The 13359-nt window shown below is 37.5% G+C and overlaps 1 protein-coding gene across 1 annotated transcript in view; it reads left to right on the top strand.

The window, feature by feature from the left end:
* The window catches only part of GPC6 (glypican 6), a 725832-nt gene that overhangs the window by 212369 nt on the left and 500104 nt on the right, over nt 1-13359 (top strand). Inside the window, exon 2 of the mRNA XM_061445212.1 lies at nt 8226-8384. Within this exon, the coding sequence (XP_061301196.1) occupies nt 8226-8384 (159 nt within the window). The remainder of the gene's footprint in view (nt 1-8225; nt 8385-13359) is intronic.

The raw sequence follows: 13359 nt of genomic DNA, 5'->3' as shown, positions 1-13359 counted from the left end.
TCTCAGGTTTGTCCCATCAGGAGAAGCATCTGGGGAAGTTTTTCCCCTGTCTCCTGGGAGTCAACAATGTAACACCAATTGGATCTGTAAAACTGAACCAAGGGCACACAAACTTCCACTAAACTTGGCTCACAAACCGTAGAACACTTGCAGTGGGGTAACAAGACATTATGCATGTTTTGGACTCTTGTGCATTTTGGACTCTTGTGCATTAAGTGATTCCACTTGTGGCCATATTCTTCGAATGTTTCGGGGGGGGGGGGGGGAGAGCGGGAAGGAAGGAAGTTTTTCTCCTTGTAAAGTCACACAGACTTGGAGAAAGTGCTTTGCTTTCTGCCTTTTGATTTGTGACACAGTAAGGTTAATACTTGGGAGCTGGTGGAGGCAGTTTGCTCTTTACACTGGTTGTTTCCAAATAAAAATGAAAGGACAAATGCCAGCATTTCTGGCCCTGAAATTTCATGAGTAGACCTTGAATCAGTACGATAACAGAACTCTGAGATCTTTGTAAATTGTAGCCTTCCTTTCTGAACCCTCTTTTCCTTAAGTGACTAGGAAAGAGATTAGGCTGACAAGTATCTCTATAAAGAGCTTATGGCAGTACCAAAATTATACCACTGCCATTCCTATTAGAGCCCTTGACTTAAGACCAACTCAACATACATTGTGATTGTCTTTGTGAATTGTTTCTATGATTGGCATTGCAGGAAATCATGAAATTTTCAGACAGTGGGAAGGTAGATTCATATTTAATGGTAGCATGTAGAGGTTTCCTTGGATTGACTGAAGCCACGTGAATAAGAAAAGAGCACTTTGATTAAAGACTTTTAAACAGTTATTGCTTAGTTTAGTATGTTAGAAACATACCTGACAACATAGTGATCAGCAAGGCATCTGCATAGCTTTAAAATATACTTGACAGTGCAATCAAATGGCATGACCATAGCTCATGCAGCCTTAACCTTTGATGCCTGTGTATTAGTAATGGTGTAACTATGACAAGGACTTCTTTTGGCAGTACAGCATACCCAGTTAGCCTCAGGGAACTACCTGCAATCTGTCCTGCTGTGATTGTATTTCTTTGGATACATGAACAAAGTGGTGTAAATCTGTGTTTGATACATCATGTGCTTTAGATTTCAGTTTTATGCAACTAATATTGATTAAAATCTGTATGAGTTCATGTGTGCATACAATCTTACCCTGTTATCTTAGTAATAAAATTGTTCTGAGAGCAGCTGAAATACAAAACCTGCATCATGTTTTATCATCATTGTAAAGCAATGTGCTGCTTGTATGCTACTTCACACTATAATGCCGTATGAGATATTTCTGCTATTATAGTAGGGGATATAACAAACAGACAAAATCAGTTGAGGGGGAGGGGAAGTTGGCTGCCATTCTCAGGAGGAAACATGCTTTGAAATCAGAAAATTGCAGGTATGTAGAGAGCAAGATGTTGGAACTATAAAGCGCTGAATCACAGCCTTACCGTTTGCTTTTCATGAGGCACTGAGCACAACTCCAGTAATACACCCCCAAGAGGTAACTAAAGATTCTTCTCGCAAACTGTTCTATCAAAAACTAATTGTCTGACTGTATGCTAGGACAATAAAGTGAACCTGAGTGTCACAGTACTGGTACTGCTTCTAGTAGCTTAGTTAGGAAGACCCTAGGGACTTCATCTCTTTCTTTAGCATGTGTATAATCCTAGTCTTGAGCAAGTTTGGCTTGGCCTCTGCTTCTGTAACTTATTACTGAGGGCTTCCCAAGGACAACTGGGTCAGGACTTCTTGTAAATGAATGTTCCCTGTGGGACCTGTAATGAAGAGACTTAACAAATTACCCGTCTGTTTGGAAGGCATTCATTTTTTAATTGACCTCAAAGCATTCAAGGAACAAAAGGAATCTGGGCAAAGATGATTTGGGTCCAAGGCAAACAAATGAGTTATTTTCTTTTATGGGGTAGTTGCACAGGTTTTTTCAAGTCTACTGGACATACAAGTTTTCCAAATTCAGTATTCCATTGAATAAAATTAGGAGTGTTGTGTCTGACAACATGATCTGTATGATACAGACAGTTTTCCATTCCTTCCTTCAGCTGACATTTTCTGTGCAAGTATTGCTCTTGTCATCACTTATCAGGCCAATATTACAATAGAATTAATTTAAAATATAATTTGTTGCCTTTTAGTTTGAGTAGGAAAGATCAATTCTGCAACTTGAATGTCAGGTGCAATTTTACAGAGGGTGATTGCAGGGCTGTTATACCCCACAGAGAAGATAATTACAAAGTCAGAAGGAGCCTTAGGACTTTTTGGTTAGGGAACAGGTTTTGTACAACAAAATGATGTTTTAATTTTCACTATTTGAATATTGGCTGAAATGATGTAACTCTTATTTCTAATTCAGTTCTAACTGCTAAATAATTTAATACAGAAAACATGATACTGCTTAAAGATGATTGTGAGTCAATTTTTTCTATAGCACTGTTTTCTCTTTACATATGTGAGTGACAGAAGGGTATAAGTGTATTGGAGGAGAATAGCTTTTGGTAATAGAAAATTGATAATGTCATAATGAATAGTTCTCCCACGCTCCTCATTTCACCAGTAGAACACTTCGATTGAAAACTTCAAAAAGCAGGTATTCAGAAACATCATTGCCAGTACAGAATAAGATCCAAATCTCAAAACAGTGGGCAAAGGTTAAAACTGAATGAGTATTTTGTTTTAGCTTTCTTCATCATATTTTAAAAATAATTTAAAATAATAAAAATAAATACAGAAAATGATGTGGGAAATGTTAATTTAGAAACAAAACTCCATCTGTTCCAGTCCTTTATAATTCTCAAGGGTAGGAAGCTCTGAAGTGTGTGATTGCAGAACCGTAGAACAGACCAAGTCGGAAGTCACCCTGACAAATCATCTGGTCCAAGACATTTTGGGAAAGGGAGCCTAGATGAGATTGTCTAGCACCCTATCCTGTCACATCTTGAAAACCTCCAGCAGTGGGGACTCCACCACATCCCAGGGGAGGTTGTTCCAGTGATTGGTAGTTCTCACTATAAAAAATTTCTTATGCCAAGATGAAACCTCCCCTGGTGCAATTTGTACTGTTGCCCCTTGTCTTCTCCATGTTACTCCTTGTGAAGGGAGAACCACAGTCTTCTTTGTAGCTTCCTTTTAAGTGCTGAAAAACTGTGATGAGGTCCCCCCCAGACCTTCTTCAGTCAGAAAGGACCAAAGTCCTTCAGCCTGTCCTCAAAGAACAGGTTCTCCAGCCTGTTGATAATGTCCTCTCCTTTGGACCCTCTCCAGTCTGTCTGTGTCTTCCTTAAACTGTGAGGACTAGAACAGGACACAGTGCTCCAAGTGCAGCCTGATAAGCACTGAATAAAATGGGATGATCATATCTCTGTTGCTTCTTGTAATGCCCCTGCAGATCAAATCAGTATCTGATTTGCATTTGCTGCTGCCATGAGGCACTGCTCCTGTTCAGCTGCTTGTTCACCAGGAGCCCAGGTCCTTTTCAGCAGGGCTGCTCCCCAGTTGTACAAACCTAGCCTGTAATGGGCTCTTTGGTTATTCTGTCCCATGTGCAAGACTGTTAAACTTCATATTTAATAAACTTCATAGTTAATAAATTACACTGCCTTCTCTGCAAATGGTCGAATAGGAGCAGGTCTGAAGCAGGCATTTCTAATTTTAAAGAGAATGGTTAATGACAATGCCCAGTCACATTATTCTAATCTGCAAGATGAAGGATACAGAGCTATCTTCTCTTAGGCTCTGTTGATGCATGAGAGGTGACCACATTTGAAAGCACACCTTGAATTTTTCCCCTTTAATTTATTAACATTTATTCATTGCTTGATTTATGAAGCAGTGTTGATAACTATGTTTCTATTCTCATCAGTCATACAGTTAGTCCTACCATTCTGTCAACAGAACAATATAAGGGTTTTTAATTCATGGTTGGGATAGAAACTATAAAATATTGACTGCTTCAGAAAGAATTGTTTTGTAAATTATTAAACTTGCAACTTGACCCCTAAAAAGTTCTGCTGATGTGAAATATTTTATGTGACCATACTTCCAGTTCTGATAATGTAACCAATGCTTATATCCAGTGTTCAGGAAATCTGGCAGTGAAATTGTCAAGGGTAACGTTATGTTCCATAGGGTTTACTGCTCTTTCAGATTGTATCTTCTGCAAGTAGTTACCATGCTCGGATCAATTCTGGCATTTTGATACACAGTAGAAGCATTTATTCAGCTTGAGAGTTTTAAGTTGCAGTTCCTTAAAGACTTATGAGGTTTGTAACATGTTATGGGGACATAGAACTGCAATATATCTGAATATAAAACAAGTGCTTTATAAATTGTTTTATCACACTTCAAAGTGACATGCTAACAGGATTGCCAAATTCAACTGCAAAACTTGCCAATTTGGATCATGTGAAGGCAGGTGTGAGATTACAGCTGTAATAAAACTGAAATTGAATACTGGTAGCTGAATTTGTAGTAGGCAATTGATGTGATTTATATAACATGAGCCACATGAGGAAGGATATGTAGGTCAGCACCAGCTGGAAAGGGTGGTTAGACAAGGTGTGGCAGGTCGCTGGGAACTGCTGAGTTAATACTTGTTCAGTCTGGCAAAATGCTGGTGCAGCATAACTGCATTCTATCAAACTTATCTGGGGGAGACACCATCTACAACAAGGAAAAACTAGTCAGTTATATCCAGTGCCACTTGTGCCATAAAAATCTTCACTAATATTAGCATAAGAGCATAGACCATACGGAGTATCCCAGGGCAGGAATTCGTACATTAATTGTGAGCACATTTTCAGTTTGCAAAATACTTAAGGTATATAAATACACAAATCAGTATTAATCTCCTTTTAGAGTAATAGAACAATATATTACAAAATGCAAATGGCAAATGATCCTGTTCAGGGAAATAGAGGAAGCACAATCAAATATAGCCTGCAGAGTTATTTCTAATCCAAGCAGTCTGTTACATCACAGATTTGCACAAGAAAAGCAAACAAAAAAAAAAAAAAGCAAAACAAAGCACATTCCCCTTAAATAAAAAAGAAAAAGCACAAACTAACTGGTAATCGCCACTTTAAAACAAGGAATTAAGATTAAACATACAGAAATTGTTATTTGTCTGAGAATTTCCATCCACCATTCCCAGGCAAGGGTCCAAGATTTTGTCAAAGTTGTGAATGTTTGGAGACTGCAGCCAGTCCTGATCAGTACAAACATGCAAGGGCTTATAAGCCACAATTTCTTAAGACTTCATCTTTTCAAAATGTACTTGAACCTCTTAAGTCTACAAACACTCCACTGACATGGAGCAGTGGAAAATGCTTTTGCTTTATCTATAATCTGACCTGAGCAAGAAAGAGGAGGAGGAAAAGAATTTTAAAGCATATTTACATTATTAGTTCTTGCTAACAAAATTCAGGGAGTATATGGCAGGGAAGGAGAAGAAAACTAGAAATGTTGTTTTAAAAAAGGTTGATTATAGTTTAGCAAAGTTTTTGTGATGAATGGAGGTGGTTAATGTAGATGATTTAGGAGAATACATTGTTAGGAAAGGAAAGCAATGAGGTAATATAGGAGGTGTGAGCATTTCTGATAAATGTGAGGTTCATATGTCATCAGTCAGGACCCTCCAGAATGAATGAATGAAGATTCCAGTGAATTAAAAAGAAGAAATTTAATGGAAATACAAGTATAAGAAATAAGTACAGCAGGAATCTGAATAAGTTTGTAACAGCCAAGGTGGGAAGTTGATTTTGTAGCTAGAAAGCAAGACTGCAAATAAATAAGCAAGAATAAATAAAATAAATAATGCTACAGAAATTACTGCAATACTGATTCAATATGCTTTAATTTTTTATAATCCTCAGCATAACATAATATCTTAAAAATCTAGAGCCATGGCTATTACTAAGCACAGTGCTTTAATTATTAGCATTATTACAGTTGATAGTTTGGTCATTATGAAAAACACAGAGCCAGATAGAAGTGTAAAAAAATAAAATTGAAGTTAACAGAAAACTGAATTTTATAAAAATTCTTCACTTCAGCAGCACTGCAGGACATCATCATTATCATTACAGGAAACATAAACCACCACCAGGGCTGGAACTGGGATAGGAGGTCTACCCAGTGCTTTCTGGTGAGGAAACCCCTTTGGGTTTATTGAGAAAGGGGGTTACAGATGTTACGGATGGTTTTTTGTTTGTTTGTTTGTTTTTTTAACCAAGCACATGGCAGTGCTTCTAATGTCATAGTTTTTCAGCTTTCCTTATCTTTGTGACAGCTAATAAAAACTCAGCACTGCTGTTACTAAAAGAATTCATATTGTATCTTATTATGATGCCCCCACAGTCAGATGTTACCTGTTGAATAGTTTCAGTTTACTGTGACAGCAAAGTAGAGAGTAAGGCAACCATTATTTTGCCACTATCATTTATATTTGACAGCAGCTGGCTCATCAGTCCCTGTATGTGTTGTTTATGGCTTAAATGTATGATTCTGAGAATGGAAAGGAAGTAATTTACTGTGTTGAAGGGCGTAGTAAACATGGGAAACAATCCTTACAATATTCTGATGGTCATCTCTTTTGATGTTTATACAGTGTTTTATATCATGGTGCTTTTGGACATGCTGGGGACATGTATGTAGGTAGTACTGTTGAACAGTAACTGATAATAAGGAAATGAGCCTTCCTGAAGATGTATAGCTGTGAGCTTTTAAAAAAGTCTTGAGACTGCTAAAAGAAATCTCATGGCACTATAGTTAATGTATTATGAACTCTTGCAAAAAAAAACAGATTAAGATGGAGTGATGGGTCAGGGTTGAGGAATGACTAAATTTCACATTAAAAGACATGATTCGAAACTGAATAGAAATTAGAGTGAGGACAAACTCAATATGATGTTTATTCTAAGCATATGGAAACCTCTTTTTGATGCTGTCTTCAAAATGCTGCAGCAGCTAAATGTATTATACCCCTGGGAATCATAAATCTTAGGGCCTGATTCTTCTCACTACATATTAAGAATGGTGAAAAGTATACTTAAAGTAGGTATAAATTGCATTTAAATCTTCTTTATGCCTCAGCAGTGCTAGAGTCTCAATATAAATGAGAATCAGGTCCCTGGTATTTATTTAACCCTTAGGCTTTGTATATAATTTTTTTTCACCTTTAAGAGATTTGCAAAGGGATTTTTAATCAGGATTTGTAATCAGTATTTGGTGCACATTAAGCTAAATGTTTTCATTGCCTTAGAAGTAACTTTAATCATAGAGGCAGATCATTCTTTTTATTTCTCAAGAGGGAATGGTAGAATTTTCTGCCTTTGTAGAAACTGAGCTAAATGTTTCTGACACCCATAGTACAGTGTCAATTGGAAATTCACATTTCATGTAATAACAGACAATTTTAATTTCATGAGCTAAAGGACTGGTTTCCACTTGCAGATTGTACCAGAGAAAGCAATATTGTCAAAAGAACTGGCCCAGTGCTTCCAGAGATAAATCTATTGAATTAAATAAGAGGCTTTCATTACCTTTTACATTGCATTTCCATATAACATAAGCATTAATTAAACTCTTCATTGCTTTCTCCGATTCAGCAGAGCATTTGCTCTGTCTGACAAGAAATGCTGCCTAAGAAAACATGGCATCCAAACACAGTCATCAAAATACACTTACTCAAGCAGAAGGGAAAGAAGGGTAGAAGGGGAAATGCTCAGATACATTTGGGCAAGTGGGACCTATCTTTTTCAGCTTTTGACATCAATACAGCTTTGGTGACTTGTAACACCATCTCACTAGGTATTTGTTCAGGCATTTCAAATACAAACATAAAAATTGTCTTTAAATTTTTAGGTATATGTCTGTTTATGAGGAAGGCTTCTTCAGTGTGAAGAATCGCTTTTAGCATGAGACAGTTGTACCTTCTAAAGTATCAAAATGAGTCTCCAAAGTATGTCTTCCCTCCTGTGTATGGAATGCCCAACTATAGCAAAGTGGTAGATAGAGACTCAAAGTGTTTTCCCAATCAAGTGGTCAAGCCTTAAAGAGCTGTTCAGGTACCCCACCTCCCTTAACTCAAGAGACTTCATGTATGTTTGGTACCAACACACTTCTATCTGTATTCAGATATTTTAAACTTTCTTTTTCTTGTCATTCCAGGGGAACATTTGAGAATCTGCCCTCAGGAATATACATGTTGCACCTCAGAAATGGAAGACAAGTTAAGCCAACAGAGCAAACTGGAGTTTGAAAACTTAGTGGATGAGACAAGTCACTTTGTACGCACCACTTTTGTATCCCGGCACAAGAAGTTTGACGGTAGGCTGGTGGATGTCATTTACTTATTTTCAAGGTTATGGGACTTAAAAGTCAGTAATCCATAATAAATTCCAATGTTCTTTTCTTTACGATTAGATATCACATTTGCAGTTGTCAGTTTGGCTAAGATAAGAGTTAACTTACAGCTGGTCTGCTTATCAGCCTTGTGAGTATTGCCTTTAATTACAATGACATCAAGAATCAGTCTGTTAAGAGCTTGCAGGCTTAGCTAATGTTGAAAAAAAGAGATTAGATATGCATAGAGGGGTTTATAATTTTTGTCTCCTAGTTTCAAACGCAAAATTTAGGTTTGCAATTATGTTCACTGTTGCAAGATGAACTATGACCTCCCATGATTTTTGTAATTGCAAAGCAGGTTTTTTTTTGTAGCCTGCCTTTTTGTAGCCTTGAGGCAGTAGTTTTTTCCTGCATGATTTTCTTGTGGTGTACAGAGTCTCTTAGAGGGCTTCTGGCTTCCATACACTAAGGCCTCAGTTGCATTTGAGAGAGATTGTCATGCAAACTACTTAAGTAGGATGGAACAGATCTTTTATACCTAGAAAGAATTGACAAGGACAGTTTGAGGTTTGTATTCGTTTCTAATCAGTACTCTAATCTCTTCTGGTCCTCATCCTTTTTAGATCTTTGTAACATCAAGGATTCAGTGTCTCAATTTACTAAATGCTTGTCTCTAATAATGAACAGTAAGCAGATTTTATGGTTGTGCCTGTATTTACAAGTCACACTATATTGAGCTTTTCTCATAAACTGCATATTAGCAAAGAGTAAAAGAGCTTCAGAATATTCTGTCATGGTTTTATCTAAATATGAAATCTGTGTTTGCATAGAAAGTGCTCCCTGAGCATTTCTGCATATGCGTAAGCTCAAAAGGGTCTGACACTAAGAGGTGTAAATCAACATTGCAAAGAGCTTTGCATGAAGGTAGAAAGTCTGGAAACAGGTATGGTAAAGATGGCTAACCCCAGGTAACAGGGCATATGCACACATACAGGGGAATGGAGGAAAAGTTATCCCTGAAGTTGGACGATTACTTCAAAACTCTGAGGTTGCCTTCAGAAAAAAAAGTGAAGATGTCTTTAAGTCCTTAGGGTAATTCTGTATCATTCTCTCTATCCGATTAAAGACTTTTTTTTGCTAATATTGTCTCAAGATGACACAGAAGGGAAGATGAATTATAAAAGGAGAGAATGGAAAATGAGGATGAGCTGGATAAAAGTTCCCAGCAGCAGATCAGATGCTAATATAATATAGAAAGTGTCCTAAATGTCCTTAGGCCTTGGGAGGACTATGGTGTGGATGACTGCTGTTCTTTGCATTGTGATGGCTTCCCTTTTGGATGTGAAATTGGAACTTTTTATGTAGTGGATTTTCAAAATTTTACTTGCCTTTGAAGGGCCTAAAAAAAGAACCCAAAGGTTGTGTGCAATATTACAAGATGGGTATGCACACAGAGCAGACATTTCAAAACATCTATAGCACATAGAGGTCTTTCCTCTTTTTGGAGAAGGAAATCAAGAACAGCAGTGTAGTTTACTGCAAACACTGGGGTCATTGACCACAGAGCTCAGATGGCACCTCACTAAATCTTTGGAAACTTGAGGCCTTTTTATATTGAAATGAACTTAAGCACATTATGGATTTCTGAGTAACCTGAAATTCTCTATCTTAATACTAATGAGAAGGTACATAGCTGAAAGTTACTGACCTGTTGTAAGTACTGTGTTCGGGGATTCTTAGGGATCTGCTCCGCAGGAAGTTGGATTAAAAGGAGTAGTGATTTGTCCTAGTTTATCATTGATGTTTTAAAGGTAATTTGCAATTTGAAGCCTTATCAAAGGGCATTTGAACTTTGTGTATACTGTCACTATTTTGTTGCTATTCTAAAACTATTCAGTTGTTCACTTATATGGAAAAACTGCTTAGTTTTTCTAGAAGGCAAGTACATTAATGGAAGAATATATTTTCCTAACAGGTGGACTTTCACTAAAAAAAAATCTAGATATTTAGTAGTTTAAAATAGGGTGACAATTTCTGGTATAAAGCAAATACTGGATTGTTAGATAATGTCAGTGTTTCAGCTCTTCAAGAATTATCTCTTTTTTGTTTTAATTGGTACTTTAACCGCACAAGGGAGTTCTGATAGATGATTCTGCCATTTGATGCTACTATACCACAAATAAGAAAACAAATACAGCCAATTGTGATGATTTTGTGAAAGATTTTTTGTGTACAGGACCTGTGTTTATCAAGAACAGTATTATCTAAGCATTAACTCCTGTGAGGAATTAATTTAAACGAGTGGTGCTGCCAATCGTTTTGTTCATGCAGACATTTGTATCATTTTTTCTTCTGCTGTACCAAACATGTCTTAGGCTGATGCTTTATAGGACTTTCCGGGGGTATGTAAACTCTTTGTTTAATTATGATCTGACCTTTATATGTCTCGCCTTTTTTATTTGTTTTCTGCCGCAAAACCATTCACTTAAGCATCGATGGAATTATTTTATGATTTTCATTTTGAGAAGTAATTTGATTCATGATCTAATCTACAAGGAAACTCAATCTTCCGTAACTTAAACATTGTCTCTTTAGCCTCTCTATGTAAGGTACACATTCTTACATAGAATCACAGAATCAGCGCATGGCTGAGATGTGAGATGGAGATGGCCTAGTCACTAGGCCAGTGTGACTAGGCCAATGGAGATGGCCTAGTCACCCCACCTTAGAGGAGGGTCAGCTACTGCATGTCTTCCAGGACCATGTGCAGCCTTAAGCCTTATTTTGCATATCTCCATGGATGGAGACTTCACAGCCTCTTTGGGCAACTTGTGCCAGTTCTCACAGACCATTCTCACAGTAGAAAAGTGATTTCTTGTGTTTAGATGGAATTTTACTTTTTGGGGTTTGGTTGGTTGTTTTTTTTTTTTTGGGGGGGGGCAGGGTATTGGTTTTGGTTTTTTGTTTGTTTGTTTTTGTTGTTGTTGTTTTGTTGGTTTGAATTTTAATTTGTGCTCATTGCTTCTTCTCCTGTCACTGGCCTCTGTGATGAACATCCTGGCTCCATCTTCTTTAGTCTCCCTCCACCTGACATATATACACATTGATGACTTCCCCTCCTTGAGCATTCTTTTCTCCAGTCTGAATGGTAGCAGCCCTCTCAGCCTCTGCTGGTATGAGAGATGGTTCAGGCCTTCCATCATCTTTCTGCCCTTTACTGGACTTGCACTGGTATGTGCATATCTCTCTTGTACTTGGAAGTGCAGACCTGGACCCACCACTCCAAATGTGGCCTTAACAGTGCTGAGCTGAGAAGAAGGTCCACCTCCCTCAGCTTGCTGGCAATGTTCCTACATAATTTCTGTGTAAGTTTTATATTTAATTTTATGTGAAGTGCAATACTTTCCAAATCTCTACAAGAACTAATTTCTGTAATAAGTAGGAGAAGCTAAATATTAAATTCATAACAGAGATTTGGAAATTATTAGGCATTTTGGAACCAACTATGATCAGAAGAAATGCATCCTAAACCTTATCCAATCTTACTCATTTCTTACGTATTTGTCCTCCATATTTCTAAGGGGCTATAAGTGTCTTGAGACTTTTAACTGCTCCATTCTTCTAGATTCATTTTTTCTGAAGTGTTTTATTCCTCAGAGTATGTTACTTTCAAAGGTTCCTCAGAGCGAAAGGTCTGACAACAGTATTTTTTGTTCCATCTCCATATTCTAGGTAATCGGTGTGAATTAGCATGAGTCACTGCACAATACCAGCTGCCAGTTGTTTCTTGGCTGAGCCTTTTGTGATATTTATAGCTGTATTGCCTACACCTGTGTATTTGCCATTGCATTGCCATACTGGATGGTCATTTCAAAACTATCAGTATCTGGAATTTCACTAATGGGTGAAAGAGGATCCAGAAAATCTCCTGGGAATCATGCCTAAGAAATCAAGCCTTGAAATGAGGAAAATCCCCTTGAAACAGTAGGTACTCAATGTTCCTATCAATGAAATACCTGATTCAGCGATAGGACTCACAAACCCTCCCAAAAAATAGGAAAAGGAACAAAAACCTAGCAGATAGGAAACACACAGGTGAAGAGTTCCATCAGATACAGTTCCTAGCAATAGGCAAGCAATCATGCTCCAATTCTTGGACCTCCAGTTCTTGGACCACCACTGTATATCTCAGAGCAGCTTAAAATATATTATACCCTCAGTGCAGCTATAATAGCATCATCTTCTTATCACCAGTTCATGCAGAGTGACATTGCTGAGCAGCTGTTTCACAGACTAGCCAATTTCTTTTAAGTATTGCTCCATCAGCATCTGAAACCAGTCCTACCAGGAGGTTTTGTCAGGAATGTTAATGAAGAGACAAGTGGCAGTTCAATGACATTTTTTCACTAATCCTTTGAATAACTATAGGACAACTATAGCAAATAATTTTAATTTAAGCTAAATAGATCTGAACCTGATAATAGAGACACTGTCTCCTCATTAAAAAAAGGTATGGTAATAGGCTTGGTAATGGTATTAGAAATGAAAGACTCTCTAAGAATAGCTGTCATGAACTTAAGTGGATATGGATAGCCTTCAGCAGAATGTGTGAGGCATGATGCCATTTAACGAAAATAACCTGAATAGTGTAAGAACCAATCTGCAGCTGCATTGATCTCTCTTACAGGCTCATCATTCCCTATGCTCCTCTTTTTTACAGTCTAGGAGAACAGTGATCCATACCCATTAGTGCTGGTTATATTTCTTACAGTCATTACCAGCAGTAGCAGTGTAAATTACAGGACAGGAAAGAAAGTTTCAATGATAATTTCCCAAAACAATACCGACAAGAATAGATACTATCCCAGACACCCTATATTCCCTTTTCTTGCGCAACTTATGAAAGAACTTGGGGAAAAATGGTGGGTTTGAAACTTTCCTTGATACTAGACAAAGA

Source organism: Pezoporus flaviventris, unplaced genomic scaffold (assembly GCF_033815535.1).
Source record: "Pezoporus flaviventris isolate CSIRO_AGI_PZ_B2104156 unplaced genomic scaffold, CSIRO_AGI_Pfla_v1 ptg000003l, whole genome shotgun sequence".
Lineage (NCBI taxonomy): Eukaryota > Metazoa > Chordata > Aves > Psittaciformes > Psittacidae > Pezoporus > Pezoporus flaviventris.
The sequence above is the reverse complement of the archived record's forward strand: the minus strand, read 5'-3'. Positions and strand labels throughout refer to the sequence as shown.